General features: G+C 45.0%; 1 protein-coding gene across 2 annotated transcripts; it reads left to right on the top strand.

Annotated features, from left to right (window-relative positions):
* Nucleotides 1-2,690: 2,690 nt before the first annotated feature.
* LGALS12 (galectin 12) lies at nucleotides 2,691-17,828 on the top strand. Of its 2 annotated transcripts, none has more exons than XM_053369106.1 (9): nucleotides 2,691-3,604; nucleotides 5,060-5,148; nucleotides 6,232-6,442; nucleotides 6,549-6,668; nucleotides 7,963-8,001; nucleotides 9,185-9,211; nucleotides 9,313-9,401; nucleotides 9,913-10,099; nucleotides 17,220-17,828. In XM_053369106.1, the coding sequence occupies exons 1-9, from the start codon at nucleotides 3,539-3,541 to the stop codon at nucleotides 17,412-17,414; spliced, it is 1,023 nt and encodes a 340-aa protein (XP_053225081.1). In that variant the 5' UTR covers nucleotides 2,691-3,538; the 3' UTR covers nucleotides 17,415-17,828. The 2 variants fall into 2 exon arrangements, with proteins under 2 accessions (XP_053225081.1, XP_053225082.1); XM_053369107.1 differs by having other exon boundaries at nucleotides 3,006-3,604; nucleotides 9,937-10,099.
* Nucleotides 17,829-19,450: the final 1,622 nt, after the last annotated feature.

Raw genomic sequence — 19,450 nt, 5'->3', positions numbered from 1 at the left:
AACAACGACAGTAAATATGATTTACCCGCAGTGTATTTATTTATACATCTTCCCATTAATCATTCATCTGTTCCACACTTTCCAATGTGTTTCCAAACTGCAGAGAGTCCTGGTTGTTCAGGTTTTTTAATGTGGATTTGTTGCACTACTGCAAACCAAAAGTTCCCTGCACGTTCTTGAATCCGTCCCACAAAATAGTGGTAGTTGAAGGCAACTCCCTCCCCTCCGATTTGATTGGAGTAGGGAGCACTTTCATATACTGTAGTCAAGGAAGCAGCTGCAGTTCTTCACAGAGAACATTGTACATATTATCACTCAAACTGTGGCTCACACCTCCAAAGCCTGGCTGACACATCCACCTTTAGAGGTTATTTTCAAACTATGCTGATGTTTTACGTGCACATCCTTCCCTTCCTCATTAGCTGAGTGTTGCAGCACAGCTGCAAATCTGGCTACAGTCTAGAATCATCGGGTGACCTCCAGATTTTGTCAGAATCCAACTTCCATCATCCACAACAATGGTCAAAGGCAATGGGAGATGTGGTCTCACTGCATCTGGAAAACACCACATGGGCTACCCAGATCTAAATTGACTTTAGAACCAGCAGGCAGGCAAGCTTATTCAAAGCCTCTGCCTCATCCCCTGCTATATCAGTCATCCAAAAAAGATGTTATTTTATTTTATTTGGTGGCCCCAATATAACAGTGAAGCAAAGAGTTGCAGGTGCTTGCCACACCTTGGAAATTTGGAATAACATTGCAGCCTAGTGGTCAGAAAGAGCAAGTGAAGGTGGATTTCACATAAATGACTTATTAATTCTCCCACTTCACATAATTAATGCTGGGCATTTTTAACATATCACAGAATCATAGAGTTGTTGAGTTGCCTCTGTCCTTCACATTTGAACCCATTGGTTCAGAACCTACTATCTATCAAACTGTCTCAACCTGATTAGTGTGAGATATGAGTGCGATGGGTTGACCTCATCAGTGGGAGAGATCATCATGTCTCAGCTACTGCCGCCCTTAAGCCAGGCTGCCCCTGGGCGATGAAGGGCTGACCCTCCACTGTCCACCTGCTTCAGAGGGTGCTTGGAGCTCAGAGTCTCACTCAACAAGTGGACTGAACTTCTGCACCAGGCAAAAAAGCAAAGAAACAACCCCTCTTGTGCTTAGCAAGCTTGAACATCAGGACTATGTACCCTGGCTTGTCTACTGACCAGTTGCAGGTCAACGACTGGCAGAAGACAGGCATCATTGGCTGTGAACAGAAAACACTCAACGTTGACCTTGTCGCTCTGCAGGAGACCAGACTCGCCACAAATGGCTGCCTCCAAAAGAACGAATAGATCAGTTCTTATATGCGTAATGTCCAAATAGAAGCTTTTGTGTTCCACATATGTCTTAGTGAATACAAGTGTCAAATGTAACTACTTTAAGGAGCAGTACTTGCAAAAGATGAACTTCTCTTTGTAATGTTCCACATCTGCCTTTGCAAAGTATGGTTGTTGTATGCAGCTGCTGTGTGCAGGTATCAGACGAAGGATACGAAAGATCTTAACATAATCAAAATCCTACCATTTTCCAATTTCTAGGGTTTTGGGGGTCCCCATCCCCAAATCTATACAAACCAAGGAACTTGACCAGGCTGTCAGGAGGGTCCTGGACTGTGAACACCTATTCCTGCTGGGAGATTTCAGTGCCACAGCAATAAAACCATTAAAATAAGGTTACCAGACGTCCCCGTTTCCTGGGGGCAGTCCCCGGATTTACAAATCAGTCCCCATACAAAATCCATTGAAATTGAAAAGTGTCCCCGGATTCATTGAAAAAAATTTGGTAACCTTACATTAAAAACCTGTTGAAAAGAGTTCCTTGGGAAGGCGATTGGTTTTTAAACCACTCTGGAAACTGTAGCTCTGGGAAGGCAATAGGCTCTCTTCACAACTCTCAGCACTCTTAACAAACTACCATATTTTTCGCCCTATAGGACGCACTTTTCCCCTCCAAAAATGAAGGGGAAATCTGTGTGCGTCCTATGGGGCGAATACAGGCTTTCGCTGAAGCTTGGAGAGCGAGAGGGGTCGGTGCGCACCGACCCCTCTCGCTCTCCAGGCTTCAGGAAGCTATCAGCAAGCCTGGGGAGCCCGCGGGAGTTCCCGCAGGGCTCCCTACACTGCGGATAGCAGCCTGCCGCCCGGCGCGCAGGACGCCCTGAAGCAGAGCACCCCTCGTGCCGGGCAGATATCCGCAGCCTGGGGAGCCCTGCGGGAGTTCCTGCAGGGCTCCCTAGGCTGCGGATAGCAGCCTGCTGCATGGAGCGCGGGGCACGCTGAAGCAGAGCGCCCCACGCTTTGGGCAGACATCGGGCAGCCCCACAAGCTCGGGGGACAGCGGGGAGGCGGAGCGCCGCCATCCCGCTGTTCCCCGACCTGGTTTGGATTCCCCGACCTGGTTTTGGGGGGGAAATAAATGAAATTTTTTTCCCTCCCAAAAAACTAGGTGCGTCCTATGGGCCCGGTGCGTCCTATGGAACGAAAAATACGGTACAGCTCCCAGAATTATTTGGGGAAAGAAACCATTACAGTGGTACCTCTGGTTACGTACTTAATTCATTCCGGAGATCCGTTCTTAACCTGAAATGTCTTAACCTGAAGCACCACTTTAGCTAATGAGGCCTCCTGCTGCCGCCGCACGATTTCTGTTCTCATCCTGAAGCAAAGTTCTTAACCCGAGGTACTATTTCTGGGTTAGCGGAGTCTGTAACCTGAAGCGTATGTAACCCGAGGCACCACCATACCGTTTATGGTGGTATCACACTGCTTTAAATGTATGGTGTGAATGTGGCTTATGATGACTCAGTCTGATACAACCCAGTGTTTAAAATAGCGCCTGGGAATCTGGTCAGGACTTTCCCTTGCATTCTGGACAAAAATCCCTCTCCAGGCTGCTGTTTCTCCAGGGAAGGGAGCTGCTGGCAGCCTCCCCCCCCCCCCACTTCGGGGTACCCTGCCTAATTCCTCTCCTCCCTTCCCTGCCAGGCTGCGGTTAAAATGACAAAACATAAATTTGTGCCTTTAAATGCGTAATCCAGTTTGGCACGGAGGCACCCAAATGTTGCAAGACCTTTAGGCAGGCAGCGGAGAAATTCCCACCCCGTGCAAAGGCAGAGTTTCTTGCAAAGCTGCCTGCCTGAGATAAGCCGTTCCTCAAACAGGCAATAGAGGGGTTGTTATCCTATCATCTTATCTAGGTCAGGAAAAGCCTCGCTTTCCGTGGGTCACTGAGCCTTTTGAAAGCCAGGTGGTGGTAACATTTCACGGAGAAAGCTAATTTAGCGCTCTCTCTCTCTCTCTCTCTCTCTCTCTCTCTCTCCCCCCCCCTGTTTAGGAAGCTGATTGGATAATCTCACTTTCTTTGGAAAGGTTTTTTTAAACTCAGCTGGGTGACTCATATCATGTGATCCCTGCAAGTTTTAAACTTGCAAAGTGGTGCAACAACTGTAAGGGAAATTAAGGAGAGAACATTGACAGCTGACATGCCTTCCATGGATCTTTCGCCTAAACCAGAAGATTATATCTTGCAGGGTCCTGTGTTCAATCCAGTGAGTGATCATTTTTATTTCTGCCTGCCCTGATGAGTTGTAGATACTGTTGGTGGGAAATACCCTAATTTCATAATCAAGTATAATTCTAAGGAAGGGGAGGGAGGGAGGGAGGGAGGGAGAGAAGGAAGGAGAAATAGTCTGCATGCTACCTTTCTAAGTTTTAGTGGACAGCCTGGAAATGTGATTTTTTTAAATTAAAAAAAAGTTAACCAAACACCTGTTTGCTTCTGAGTAAGCTGTGGGCGGCCCATGCAGCCAGCTGAGATTAGGGCTGCCAAATGTCTGGTTTAAAAAAAGAACCAGGATCTGCAGAAATTTACAAGCAGGACCAACTGCACTTGGCCACAGGTCAGAAAACTGTGTTGTTCATTATATTACGTAAAGCTGATTTTAAATAAAGACCAGCTGAAGGGCCCAGCTCAAAAGGAGTGGCTTTTTAAATGGTAGGCTTGCCATTCCATTTTGTTTTTCGACTAGCCTTCTTCATGTGCTTCCAGCTGATGCTGAAACTCTTCTCCCCCCCCCCCCCGCCTCCATCCATGCTGAAGCAATAAATTGCATGACTGATTTGGCAGCCCAGCGAGCATCACCCCAGGCTCTGTGTTCTCCTGGCACCTAGAGAGGTCCAACTGCAGACATCCCCCACCAAGCCTGGCCTTCGTTTGCAGTCTGCCAGCTCTGCAAAGTGATATTGCTTGTGCCCTGCAGATGTTTTGGACTACAAATCCCATCAGCCCCTGCATCATATGGCTCTGCCGGCTGGGTCTGATGGGAGTTGTAGTCCAAAACATCTGGTAAAAAGGTAAAGGACCCTTGATAGTTAAGTTCAGTTGCAAACAACTCTGGGGCTGCAGTGCTCATCTCAATTTACTGGCCGAGGGAGCCAGCGTTGGTCCGCAAACAGTTTTTCCGCGTCATGTGGCCAGCATGACTAAGCCGCTTCTGGCGAAACCAGAGCAGTGCACAGAAACGCCATTTACCTTCCCGCCAGAGCAGTACCTATTTATCTACTTGCACTTTGACGTGCTTTCGAACTGCTACGTTGGTAGAAGGCAACAAAGCCGTCAAAGGCATCCCTTGGTCTCCTAACTGTTCCCCCTTTGCATTTGACTTGGGGCAGGGGAGGATTCCAGCATCAAGAAACTCACCCATCTATTTCCTGACCTGGCAGAGGAGGGCAGCATTGGAACTCAGGATCTTGGTAGCCTTCAGGAGTGAATGGAGGACAAGCATTAGCTGGGATATGGTGTTTCGCTGCCATCTGACCAGCAGGCTCTGGATTCCAAAATCCACAACCCCATCGCGGTTGGTTCACTCTTGGGGCATTTCTGGAGCATGTGCAGAGTGCCGGCTGAACCAAGCACCTCTATAGCATTGGGCAGGAAGGGCATCTCGTTTGCTCAGCCAAGCCTTTAATGCTTGACTCTGTGTGCGTCTGTGTCCATTTTTCAGATCGTTCCTTACATCACCTCCATCTTTGGCAGCTTGGCCCCTGGGAAAATGGTTTCCATCCAGGGAGCAACCCCCATGGAAGCGGAAAGGTAAAAATAAAATAAAAATCACATTGTTTAAAGAGAGGAGGACTGAGAGCTTTTGTCTTTCCAGTGTGTTAATCTTTCCGGAGGAAGGAGAAAGGAAAAGGGGAGAGGAAGGAGGCTTTCCTGCTGAATCATGCCAAGGATAATGCCAAGGTTGCAGCTTCGATCCCCGTATTGGACAACTGCATATTCCTGCATTGCACAGGGTTGGACTAGATGATCCTTAGGGTCCCTTTCAGCTATACAGTTTGATAATTCTATTATTCTGCTTCTGGCAGAAGTCATTTCCAAGAAACCACGTGGGGCACAAAAATGAGGGCAGTCCCCACCAGAACTGGTATTTGAAAGCAGACTGCCCCTGAACATGGAAGTTCTCTGTCCTCAGAGCCATGGATAAACTTCTATCGTCCTTGTTTTAAGTTAACGTCTGATCATTTTTAGTGCTCTGTTTAATTTGTGTTTTAATCTTGTGTGTGCTTATTTTGCACAGTATTTTCTGTTGTAAGTTGACTTCTTTTGGCATAAAGTGATGGGGGGAAATGAATGAATAGCAGTGAGCACCTCTTGCAGCAGTGAATTCTGTAAATTAGCTCTGTGAAGAAGTCCGTTCATTTTTGTGTCTAGTACCTGCTGCTACCCACAGTTTTGGCCATAAAGGTCTTAATCAGCACAGGTCATTCTGGATCCCTTAACCACCTTCTGTCCAAACCTCAGACTCCTCCAAATAAATCAGCTGGTAAACTCAAAACAGTATTTTGCCAGCTCCATATGAAATTTAAGAATAGTTGCAGGGTGCTAAACAACAGGTGCTAAAAACATATTTAACACAATTCCAGTACAGATGCAAACTGACTAAGAAAGATATTGGAAGAGGAGAGTCTTCAGTAGGTTCTGCAAAGACAATTGATTATGTAATACAAGTCGATTTATTTGTAATAACCTTGACTCTGCTTTATGTTCTGTGATCTATATTTCACTGAATGAAACAGGTTTTTTTGTTTGATGTCCTCCATTTAAAAAATAATAATGAAAGGAATTCACTTCTTTAAATTATTCTTCCTGCTTTTCCCCCCACTCTTGATTCAGGTTTCAGGTTGACTTCCAGGCCGGCTCCAGCTTGGCACCGCGGGCTGATATTGGCCTCCACTTCAACCCCCGGTTCCGTTCGCGTCCCTACACAATCTGCAACTCTCTAAGCAACGGCCTCTGGATGGAGGAGGTGAAATTCCCCCACCTGCCCTTGAAAAGTGGTGACTCTTTCCTACTGCTGTTTCTCTTTGAACAAGATCACGTGAAGGTGAGGAGGTTCACAGAAGAGACGCCTGGCTGCTGGTCCAGGCAAAAGGCCCATCTAGTTCACAATCTTGTTTTCACAAACTAGAGTTTGTGTTTCTCCTCCTCAGGTGAGCGTAAATGGACAGCACTATCTCCAATACATGTTCAGCTTGCCACTGGACCGAATGAACACGCTGAGAATATCTGGCGATGTCATCCTGAGAGCGATAGCCTTTTTCCCTAAAAATGTACGGCAATGTATTGAGCACTTTTTTAATCTCTGTTTAAAATATACATATTGGGAGGGGGGCGGTATGAGGGAAACATCATCAGCTGAGGTTACTAATGAAAGTATTTCCTCAATCCAGACTCATATAAATTAATATGAGTGCATATATCCAAATAGGTATCCAAATAGGACTGCCTAGAAAGGGCAGTGAGATGATAGAATCTTAAGAGTTGGAAAGGACCCAGTGGTCATCTAGTCCAACCCCCAGCAAGGCAGGACCACTGAGGCATAGGGTGTTTATACTTCCACATATTTCATATTCTGTTAAGAGTCAGGGCAGTTCAGCCAATATGTATGCAAGTTTTAATGCCTAAGAAGTTCATAAAATTAGGATCCAGAGTGGGGTTTTCCCCTCCCTCCCTGATATCAGAACTCCGTTTTTTGCGAACTAAGGTGATTAGCAGTAGGTTCAATAAGTATTTCTTGATGCAAATGATATAGAATTATTATTTTTTTAAAAAAATAGAACTTTCATGAGGAGAAAATTTAGAAGGAAAGCGAATGTGACAAAGGAAGCAAACTACATCATGGGAGAGGCCTACTTCCCAAAGTGTTCATCCCACCTGTGACCTGTAGGTGGAGCTGTCACCCAACCAGAAAGCCCTGTGGTGCCAATGGTGGCTCACTCACTGCCACAAGTTGTGGGGATGTGGCTTCTAGCTGGGATAGCTGTAAAAAGAATGGGAAAACTCAAGGATGAGGTGGCCTGCCACGTGGCTAGTAAATGGAACCACAGGCAGTGTATTTCTGATTTGTGCTGGCTGGGCAGAGTTAAACACTGGGAAAGGGGCTTTGGATTCCTGCAGGCGTTTGGTTGGCCACTGTCAAAATAGGATGTTGGAGAACAACAACAGCCTCCCCCAACTGGGCACCCTCCAGATGTTTGGGACTAGAACATGGCTGGGGCTTAGGGGGAGTTGTACTCCCAAATATGTGGAGAACCTTAGTTGGAGGAGGCTGCTGTATGCTATCTTTGGGGCAATAAATAAACCAGACCCACATCCCACGGAGGCTTCCCAGCCCCATTCCTGCAAAACAAATAAAAATCCAGGCCAGGTTTATGCAAAGCTTCAAACACTTGCATTTTGAATTATGCAAGAGGAGTGGTTTGCAGAATATGCTAAGGGAAGCCATGGGGCTAGGAGAGTGCCCTGGGTATTCCCCACATTGGAAACTCCTGCTGTCAGATTTACGACCTGTTGTTGATCCATGCTGCGTCTTGTTCTGTCCTCTCTCTCTCTTCTTGTGTGCAGCCTTTTGATATCTACAGAACAGAATACCCTGTTGCCCCAGTAAGTATATATTTATTTATTGAATTTACATTCCTCTTTGCTCCCCACAGAGCCCACTGTGACAAGCAGAGGTAGTATTTTAAACAGTAATCTCCCTCTTGGATTACTGCAATGTGCTCTACGTTGGGCTACCTTTGAAGGTGACTCAGAAGCTACAACTAATCCAATGTGGCAGCTAGAATGGTGACTGGGAGTGGCCACCAAGACCATATAATACCAGTCCTGAAAGATCTACATTGGCTCCCAGTACGTTTCTGAAGACAATTCATAGTGTTAGTGCTGACCTTTGAAGCCCTAAACAGCCACAGCCCAGTATACCTGAAGGAGTGTCTCCACCCCTATTGTTCAGCCCGGACACCGAGGTCCAGCTCAGAGGGCCTTCTGGTGGTTCCCTCCCTGCGAGAAGTGAGGTTACAGGAAACCAGGCAGAGGACCTTCTCGGTAGTGGCTCCTGCCCTGTGAAAATCCCTCTCACCAGATGTCAAGGAAATAAACAACTATCTGACTTTTAGAAGACATCTGAAGGTAGCCATGTTGGTCTGCCGTAGTTGAAACAAAATAAAAAAAATTCCTTCCAGTAGCACCTTAGAGACCAAGTTAATTATTGGTATGAGCTTTCATGTGCATGGGCAGCATGCAGTCTAATCAAGCAATGCATAAGTTTGTGTGTGAAAGCTCATACCAATAACTAACAGTTGGTCTCTAAGGTGCTACTGGAAGGAATTTTTTTATGTTGTTTTGACTTTTAGAAGACATCTGAAGGCAGCCCTGTATAGGGAAGCTTTTAATGTTTGATGTTTTACTGTGTTTTTATCTTTTGCTGAAAGAGAGAGAGTAGCTGGGGCAACCCAGTCAGATGGGCAGCCTGCAGTCTAATCAAGCAGTGCATAAGTTTGTGTGTGAAATAAATAGTAAATAAACATTGGGGAAGCATCACAGAACAGCTCATAAAGGGGGAATGTGTGGGCCGTCTGCGCAAACCCACTAATAATGCACTATTATGACATCTGTGACATGTTGCAGAAGATATCCCCACCCCACAAAAAATAACATCTTCAATAGTCCCAGTCTCCCTCTCCCGCCTCCTGCCAATTCCAATCCCATTTTCAAGCCAGTGCATGGGAGTCTTATCCTGATTTTTGTCTCTCCCCCCCCCCCCCGCTTTCTTTATTTCTTTCCATAGCATCTGTTCAAGATCAGAGCTGTTCTGGTGAGTCTAAATACACCCATTGCCTTTATTTTCTCCTGTGGCTTAGTGGGGTGGCTTCTCCAGCTGCTAACTTGCTCCTTGCTCTGTCTCTTCCTTTTCAGGATGTCCCCCTTTCCCATCTGCTCCCTGAGAGCCTCAGGCCGAGAGACACAGTGACAGTGAGAGGCTTGGTGTGTCAGGACCCCAAAGAGTAAGTAGAACCCCCGCTACTTCAGCCAATCAGAAGCTGCGCCTTGGTTTCCGAACATTTTGGAAGTCGAACGGACTTCCTGAACGGATTCCATTTGACTTCCGAGGTACCACTGTATTGCTAGTGTGGTTTCTCATGGACAGCATAAGGGTGTTTGAGTGTGTGGTCACATCTGAGGAAAAGTGCTGTCTTCCTCCCATTTGCTTTCAACCTTTTGTTATTGGGGCAACCCCTCCTCCCCCCTCGCAAAAAAGCAATGACGAGACAGCACTAAGATGTCTGAACCACATGACAATGACAAGGGAGACTATCTGAGCTTTATTTAATTAAGAAAACAGATAAAAAAATGGAACAAATGCTTGAGTCCTAGAACTTTGGTTCCACCTTGGAGACCATCCCAAGGAATCCAGAACTCTTCAAGAATCCTGAGATAAATTTGGATGTGGAGGACGACAGCTTTGGAAGCCCCCCTTCCCTTGCAGCCTGTTTCCCAAATTACCTTTATTAACAGATTCAGCCTTGATGACTCTTCCAGGTTCTGCATCAGCTTGAAGAAAGACCCTTCCCACGTCTCCTTCAGCTTCCGCGTTTGCTTCACGGACCAGACGGTGTCATGGCGCTCATTTTTGGACAGAGGGCAGGAGTCTGGGGGGACAGTGGCCGAGGGCTTCCCCTTCCACCCCCAGCGATACTTTGAGGTAAGAAGAGATGTTGAACCTCTTAAGTTCCAGTTTCCCAGGAAACCTCAGACAGGCCTGGTTCACATGATGTACTGAGAGATATGCTCAGGGGGGCAGTGGTGGTGTCTGTTGGCTGTTTGCAGTATGGTAACGCTGCAGAGAGCTTGCTGGGGAGACCATGCATTAAAAAGAAAGGACTCAAAAATAACTTAAACAAGGTTTTAATAAGAAAAACAAAAACTCCTTTTACACTAAGTACATTAACAACCAAACCAGACCCAACCACCAACCCAACCCCCAGGGTAATGGGAGAGCTAGGTGCTGCTGCTTATATACTACACCCAAATGCTGACACACCTTAATCAAATACAACTCAGCAGCACCTGCTATGCTTCACAGCTGTAAAGCTGGGTCTCGTTATCTTACTCTGGCCCTTGCTCTGGCCCCTTAAAGACATACACATCGGGTGCAACAATGATGAACCTTTACATTTAAATAAACCATTCAACATTTCCCCTGCGGTTCATCATTGTGGAACAAAAACATAAAGCATATTTTGTACATGTCTTTCATGTGTAACCTTTGGAAGTGCTTTAGTAAAAATGTCCGCAATTTGATTGTCACCTGGAACATATTCAAATACAATCATTTCGTCAGCAATTAGTTTCTTTACAAACTGTAAACGTAACCTTAAGACTCTTGTGCGCTGCGTATTGGTCTCTGAGCACAGGATAGCAAGTCCGCTCTGGGTATCAAGGTAAACTTTTACTGGTAGTGTTACTTGCATCTGTAGGTCTGCAAATACTTGCAGATACCATTCTACATCACGAGTGGCCTGAACGCATGCACATAATTCACTCTCTGTTGTGGAGAGACAAATAATGGTTTGTGTCTGGGACTTCCATTCAAATGGACAACCGTTATAACAAAACACCATACCAGACACACCCCTGCAATTATTTTGTTCCACTGCATGAGATGCATCGCAGAAAATTTCAAAACCTTTGTCAATACATGTTGTAAACTGCAACCTATAATGTTTGGTGTGTTTAAGGTACATTACCACTCTCTTAAGAGCAGAGAAACATTGTGTAGTAGGCTTTTCCACAAATTTTGCCAGAAAGTGAAAAGCATAAGTTATATCTGGTCTTGAGATTCTTTGAATGAAATTTAGCTTGCCTATAGCAGAACGATACAAAGTTTTGTTAGGAAATGGCTTATCTTCACCTGTAAAGGTGAAACCACACACCATAGGCGTTTCCTTCCCATTTGCATTTTCTAAACATAGCATTTCAACAAGATCATCAATTTTTGCAGTTTGATGAACCAGAAAAGATCCATTTTTGCCTTCCTCAATTTGCATGGATAAGTAATTTTTAGCTATGCCTAATTCCACCACATCAAATTTCTTCTGTAACTGTGATACTACCAGTTCATATTCCTGTTTAGTTTTTGTAGAAATTAACACGTCATCTACATACACACATATTTTTGTTACAGAGTTTGCCCTTTCCTTTATAAACACACAGTTGTCTGCCTTTCCTTGTGAAAAACCAATATCCAGCAATTCTTTTGCTAAAGTTTGGTGCCAATTCCTTCCACTTTGGTGCAGACCATAAAGGGATTTATTCAATTTGCATACCAAACCTTCAGCAGCGTCTATGCCTTCAGGAACACGCATAAAAATTTGTTCTTTTAAATCTGCAAACAAATATGCAGTTTTTATATCTAGGTGATAAACAGAATGTCCACGTTGTGATGCATCTTTTAACAAAAGCTTAACTGTTTCATATTTTACGCTTGGTGAATAACACAAATCATAATCTTCGCCTGGAATTTGTTGAAAACCCCTAGCAACTAGTCTTGCTTTGTACCTTACAACTTCATTTTTGTCATTCATTTTAATTCTATAAACCCATTTTGAATCAATAAGTCTCATATCTGGGGTTTGTGGTACAAGAGACCAAGTGTTATGCTCTTTTAAAGAAGCTATCTCAGAGTTCATAGCTTTATACCAATTTGCAGCTTGGTGCTTAGGTAATTTCTGAACATCATTGTAGCTTTTTGGCTCAAAAACTGCCTTATTGGCATACACAGTATTAAAATGTTCATCTGCAAATCGTTGTGGCTTCTGCCTCTTTCTATCTGAACGTCTCAGTCCGGAAGGAGAGTCAGACTCCTCAGACTTAATGGGACTAAGTGAACCACTAGTTTCAGGTTGTAAATCATTGTCAGATTGAAGAGATGCCTGTAAGCTAAGCTCACGGTCAGAAAACTCAAGAGAATCTAACCTCCCCTTGGGTGCCTGTGACTTTAAATCATCAAACAAATCAGATTCAACAGACTTTTTGTCTTTTTCCATTAATTCAGAAGCACCATTTCCTGCTGCTGCTGCTTCTTCCTCTTCTTCCTCAGTATTATCTATACCATCAGTATCTTGGAAGACAGCAACGCCATTCCAATTTACAGTTTGTATCATACTTCTGGTAATATGAAATTTGCCAGTTGCTGGTATGTAAATTCTGTACGCCCCCTGCTGGTAGCCCATTAATTTTCCCTGGACACTACGTTCACCCAATTTCTGCTTAGCGGGATAATGCATAATTACATCTGAACCCCAAATGCGTAGGTATTTCAGATTAGGGCGTTTTTTAAACAGCTTCTCATAGGGGGTGACATCTAAACCAGAATGATAACTGCGATTTCTAACATAACAAAACGCATTAAGCGCTTCAGCCCAAAAGTCTTTGGGCAGATTAGCATCGTGCAGATACGTTTTAACCCCTGCCTGTAGGTCACGCTGCACAACTTCAACAAGCCCATTTTGCCATGGACTTCGGGGGCAAGATAACTCATGAGTAGTCCCCTGCGCTTCCAGGAATTTCTCAAAATCCTCAGAAACAAATTCCCCGCCCCGGTCAGAAAACAGGTTCTTAATTGATTTGTTAAAGTGCGTTTTTACCCAGTTGCAAAAAACTTTGTACTTCTCAAATGCTTGGGACTTCTCAGCTATTGCATAAGTCCAACAATATCTACTATACTGGTCTATCAGAGTAAGCCAGTACTTAGAACCTCCTAATGATGGTGGGAGTGGCCCAACTAAATCACAATGTACACGCTCAAATGGCTCAGTTACTTTCCTATCTGAGCATCTACCCTTGCGTGCAACCTTAATCTTATTCTTGCAACAGGATAGACATTGCATAAAGAATTTACATGGTTTTAAGTTGAGGCCATTAACAATATTCTTTGTCTTAATTACATCAGCAAAATTCAGGTGTCCCAGAATTCTGTGTGCCTCATGGACACACCCGGAATGTGGCCTTACATTCCTCAACCCCTGGCTTGACTGTGCTGCTCTGCAATTTATAGGCGATTGGGAGTAGGTGCGAAAATACAGTCTATATAAACCATCAGATTCCCGGGCATATAATAGACGTTTGTTCCCATCGAAAAACTCACACATTGACTTTAAGAAACGCACAGTTATGCCTTGACGAGCAAAGCACCTTACTGATAATAAATTGTCCACTGACGGGCAGTAAATGCAGTTCGCTATCGTAATGTTTAAAGAGTCAAGTTTAACAGTACCCCTGCCAAGCGACTGCAAGACTTGTGAATTGGCTAAATGTACATTACCAATTTCCTCTTCGAAAGAAATAAACAAGCTTCGATCGTTGCAAATATGCTGAGATGCTCCTGAGTCCACAACAAAAGACTTCCACTTGGCACGTTTAAGTCTTTTACGATCTGTTGTCCTAGCATGGAAAACTCGCGGCTCGTTTCTGTCTCTACTATACGATGTCGGCCGCTGGGTTGACAACCATGACTGACGAACAGAAACAGGCTTAGGAGTTCTTTGCTTTCTTTTGGATCTGCAGTCCTTTGCAAAATGTCCTTGTTTATTGCAGAACCAACAACGCTTGGCAGCTTTAAATACAGTTGTATCACCACAAGTTTGCATATGGCGTTCCTCATTACTTCTTGAAATAGGAGTGCTTATGGCACAAGCCTCCCTTCTGTCCAACTCGCCCATTAATCTTGCCGTTACCCCTTCCACAGTTAATTGTGCTGGTGGAACGGCAGATATCTGGCTAGCTATACCATCAAAGTCCTCATTAAGGGAACAAAGAATGATAAAAACATACTGAATATCAGGTATGTCCATGTCCCTTCGAATTAATTCGCCGCGTATTGCCTCCAGACGTCTCAAGTGTGCTGCCAAATCACCACCAGGCTGCAACTTCGTCTGGTACAACTGCTTGAAAAACGTCAATGCAGATGCTGACTCTTTTCTAACATGCACTGCTGCAAGACTGTCCCACATTTCTTTGGCAGTTTTCTTATTTCTTATATAGACTACTTGCTGGTCGCTGACTGCCAAATTAATTATCGCCCTGGCTTTTGCATCTCCTTTCGACCAAGCATTAGTCACAGGGTCAGGAGGGTCATCAGTTACATAGGTCCATACTTCTCTAGAGGTCAAAAGCGCCTCCACCCGAAAAGACCATAAACTATAGTTCTCATCTGTTAGCTGTGGGAAGACCAGAGCCTTCTCAGCTTCAGGAACCCGGTCAACCATTCTGGAACTCTTCCAGACCCACAGAACTACGCTAACAGGAGAAGGAGTTTTCAAACCTTTCTCAGAGTCCAAAAATATGCAGTCATCCACTCAGCAGCTGGGCCCATAACCAAAGATGTTGGCTGTTTGCAGTATGGTAACGCTGCAGAGAGCTTGCTGGGGAGACCATGCATTAAAAAGAAAGGACTCAAAAATAACTTAAACAAGGTTTTAATAAGAAAAACAAAAACTCCTTTTACACTAAGTACATTAACAACCAAACCAGACCCAACCACCAACCCAACCCCCAGGGTAATGGGAGAGCTAGGTGCTGCTGCTTATATACTACACCCAAATGCTGACACACCTTAATCAAATACAACTCAGCAGCACCTGCTATGCTTCACAGCTGTAAAGCTGGGTCTCGTTATCTTACTCTGGCCCTTGCTCTGGCCCCTTAAAGACATACACATCGGGTGCAACAATGATGAACCTTTACATTTAAATAAACCATTCAACAGTGTCATGGTTAGAGTCGTGGTTAGACTAGGAAATGGGAGACTGGAGAACTATTCCCCACTTGGCCACAAAGCTCACTGGGTGTGACTTTGCGGGCCAGTCACTCCCTCTCAGCCTACCTCACAGGGTTGTGGTGTGTTGAGCATAACATGGGAGTGGGTAGGAGAACCATGTAGGCAAACCTTGAGCTCCTTGCAGGGAAGGTGGGATATAAATGTAATGAAGTAAATAATAAAATAAGCCGGGGATTACCAATGTGGCCCTGGTGGGTGTGTTGGCACCCTTTCTCTGGTGTTCACAGAGCCCCCACCCTCACGGCCTTCTTTGCCATGAGGGGGTGAGGATAATTGTCTTTTTCATCCTTGAAATATACATATATTCTAGTACACCCTAGAATAGCAAGTTCATTCACCACCAGCCCTCCCTTTTGCCCCTCCTCACTCCCTCTGCAAGGGTTGCCAAGTCAGGTGCACGCAGGGAAGGAGCCGAGAAGTTTATGAGCTACATTGCTAAAGAGTTTTATTTCTAGTTACGCAGACAGAAAAGAAACATGCATGCTCTCTCTGTGAAAGCAGAGAGCAACTGAAACAAAGGAACAGGAAACCAGTAACATCACATCCGTCTCCTGTCTTCCGTGAGACTTCCAATAGTCTGGAATGTCTCTGGAATGCAAAACAGAGTCTTGTGACTCCAAGAGCACTGCACAGTGGCATAAACAGAAACCAACATCCCAGACCCTGAGATTTCAGGGCCCAGACCTGAGATCTAGGGACAGCCCCTGGTGAAGTCATGGGGGGGGGGCTCTGCTGATTCGTCCTCTGTGCTCCCTCCCACCCCTGAGCCCTGGAGATGGAAGTTAACTGGGAGAGGGGAGGAGGGCAGCCCTTCCCACTCTCCCCAAGTGTCTATGCTATAGTTTTCTCTGCATGCATAAACCCTTATTTATTAACATGATTGCTCCTTAGGCCTGTCCAAATAGGAATCACAGAATTGTATAGAGTTGGAAAGAGACCCCTTGGGTCATCTAGTCCTACCCCCTAAAATGCAGGAATCCTGCCGACAAACTGTCCCTGGGTGGGCTCAACCCACAAACCTTCTGCTTAACTGCCAGGTATACTGACCCATTGCACCACAGGAGAGAAAGGTCTTAGCCTGTCTATGGGAGGATAACAAAGAAAGAGCCATTCTAGCCTCTCTTGAGAGGGAATCCCGCAATCTGGGAGCAGCCACAGAAAAGGCTCATTCTCAAGTCCCCAGTAACCATAACTCTGATGTTGGTGGGACTGAGAGGATGTGCTCACCCAAGGATGTTAGCACTTGTTGGGGAGGTACAGCCTTTCAGGCTGCCTGGACTCCAACCAAAAACATGTGGACACATGAGAGCACCCACCCCATAATAATGCTTGGGAGAAAAGTTGGACTTTGTGGCACCAGCCCCCTGGAATCCCCTTCCTTAGATGTGACACAACACTAAGGGCCCATGCTCAAGTTGCAGTATGCTTTGCCCCGGGGACAGAACCTAAGAAGAGATTGTTGCATCAGGCCAATGGGGTTGGATAAGGTTGACTTATTAGAGCGTTTTCTTCTGTAGAGAAAATGTCCTTTCACTCGCTCATAGGGTATTGCGAGTCGTATAGGGATGTGCCTTTCCTTTTTGATTTTGGTGGCTCTTGTTTATGATGGTCAAGCCAGACCTTTTGAGGTCAGTTTTCCTTTTTAGGCGCTCAACCACTGCCACGATGTCCTTTCGTCTATCAGGTTAAAATGAGCAGATAACAGCAAAGGTTGCTAGGTCCATAGTAGGGGCAATCAGAATAAGGGCCACTAACTGACTGCTGATTCAGGACTTTAAATTGTTCTCTTATATCAAATATTCTTTTCTGTGTATACTGTAATGTTTTACTGTTGCTATGGCCATTGGCTAATGCGAATAAAGTTTTATCTATCTATTCGGCCAATGGCCAATCTCGTCCAGCATCCTCTTCCGACAGGTGGCCCCTGCCAACCATTTGTGGTCCTTGGACACGCCTTCCTCGCTAATGCCTTTTTCTCCCCTAGCTCCTCTTCCTCTGCCAAGAAGACCACCTGCAGCTGGCCCTGAATGGGACCGCCCTTGGCCCTCCGTGCATCCCTCACCCCGCCACTGACGCCATCACGGAGCTGGCTGTGGAGGGAGACGTTGTGCTTTACAGCACTCAGGTTCGGTCTTCTCTTCCGAGTTGCAGCGCAGCTGCTTTGAAGATCCAAAGATAAGAACTGACAAAGACAAGCAAACCCATGGACCGTTCCTGGCATAGACTGCTTCAGAAGAAGCGCATGTCTGAATGCTCCGCACGCATAAAAGCTCCCCCACCCAGCCTATAGCATTGCAGAGATGCTGAGTCTCCATTCCATCTCCCTTCTGCTAGCTTTCCATGGGTTTTTGGTGTCGGGGGAGCCATTTCTTTTCACGGCCTTCTCACACAGACCCACCCACTCACTCGCCATCTGCCTTATGAAGTAGCAGGAAGACCATATTTTCTCTTTCTGCCCTGAATGTTGGTTTCCTTGGAGGAACTGCAGGACTTGAAGCTGTTGCTCTCCCCTTCAGGAGAAAATATATGCTGTGACCATACATCACCCTGCTGTTTTAAATCTCTATAAGCATTAATAAAAGCACATAGTGTATACCATTATTATTTTTTTATGCCATTCTGGCCTTCAAAGAAACTTAGGAGCAACAGGAATTAAAGAATTACAGAGCTGGAAGGGATACCAAGGGTCATCTAGTCTGACCCCTGCAATGCAGCAATCTCAAAACACGGTCCTCCATCCAATTTGAAACCATATGAGACCCCGTATTTCATTAAATCTGTACACAGGCTGATAGTTGTTACTTTTCAAACAAACCCTCAAAACAGTTTACAAATATAGAAAACCATAAAATTATCAGTAAGAAAAATCAACAATAATTTAAGACTTTCTAAAACCAGCAATAGACTCACAGATCAAAACTCACTTCAACTTTCTAAACATCTGGATAGGGTTGTGTTCGTAACACTAGAAGTCATGGACATCGGATGTCTATGCTGAAGGTTGGAAGATTCAGGACAGATAAATGAAAATTCTTCACTCAGCGCATTGTTAAACTGTGGAACTCCCTCCCACAGGAGACAGCGACAGCCACCAACTTGGATGGCTTTAAAAGAGGACTGGGCAAATTCATGGAGAGGACATTCAAGTTTAGTGTTGATTTTAATTATTTTTGAATGTTTTAAGTACTGTAGTTGTTTTCACGGATAATTTCTGTTGTTGCATTATTTTTGTAAACCACATTGAGATTTTTTTTGGGGGGTGTCACAGTCAAATGGTATTTACATTTTATTACCGGTAAATAAATAAAGTTATTGGGCCATTTCCTCTGATATGAAGGAAGTCTGGGTGGCCTAGTTGAGAGAGAAAGAGAATTGGGGGGTTACTTGTCAGATTCAGTTAGCAGCAGGGGGTAGCATCAGGCGCTGTTGTTTCTCCTGATTTTAAGACGTTTATCTGTAAAAGAACAGCCACCATGTGAGAACAAACACGGAAATTTGATAACTGGTTAATAACAGTTTCTAATCTGATCTGGCCAGTTGCGAAAGGTCAGGTTGGAAACAAGAGCTTCCTTGACTCTGGGCGATTGTGGCATTGGGAGGTGGAGATGGGTGTCACCTGATTTTTATTTGATGCACAGCTAATGCGACAGGCGAACAATGCATCCATTACAAGTTCTCTTCCTGAATTATACACTCTGGTAGTCAGGGGGCAACGACAACACTTTGAGGTTGCTTCCGCACGACTTAAGAAACTGAATTGTGGGGAAGCTGTGTTTACCTGTGCTCAAATTCTCTCCGTGACAATGGGAATGGTGATTTCACAGGTCTGATATTGCCTTTTGGAAAGAGAGGCCATACTTGTAATGATTTACAGACATGCTCGGTGGAGGTTCAACTAGAACTGTCCCAGAATCCAATGCTCCTGCATGTGATGTCCAGGTAAGATGCTGGTAGCTTTTTCTAGGGTCCTAAAACTCAGAATTGCAGAGTTGGAAGGGAGAAATTGCTCAGCCCTCACCAGTGTACTGTATTCACTGCTATTCTTCTAGAAAAAAGAGGTGCCAGAACCTCTGAACCATGAACACCTCCCTTGTTCTCTCTGAATAGCAATGGCACCCACCTGAGAGGTGCTGGGACTGAGTTCCTGTGAGTTCCTGCTGGGGGAAAAGGCCCTGAGTGGATTCTTCCTTTGGCACAGAGACTCAGCATCACCAG

Source organism: Podarcis raffonei, chromosome 16 (assembly GCF_027172205.1).
Source record: "Podarcis raffonei isolate rPodRaf1 chromosome 16, rPodRaf1.pri, whole genome shotgun sequence".
NCBI classification, from domain to species: domain Eukaryota; kingdom Metazoa; phylum Chordata; class Lepidosauria; order Squamata; family Lacertidae; genus Podarcis; species Podarcis raffonei.
Note: the sequence above shows the minus strand (reverse complement) of the source record. Positions and strands in the feature narration are given on the sequence as shown.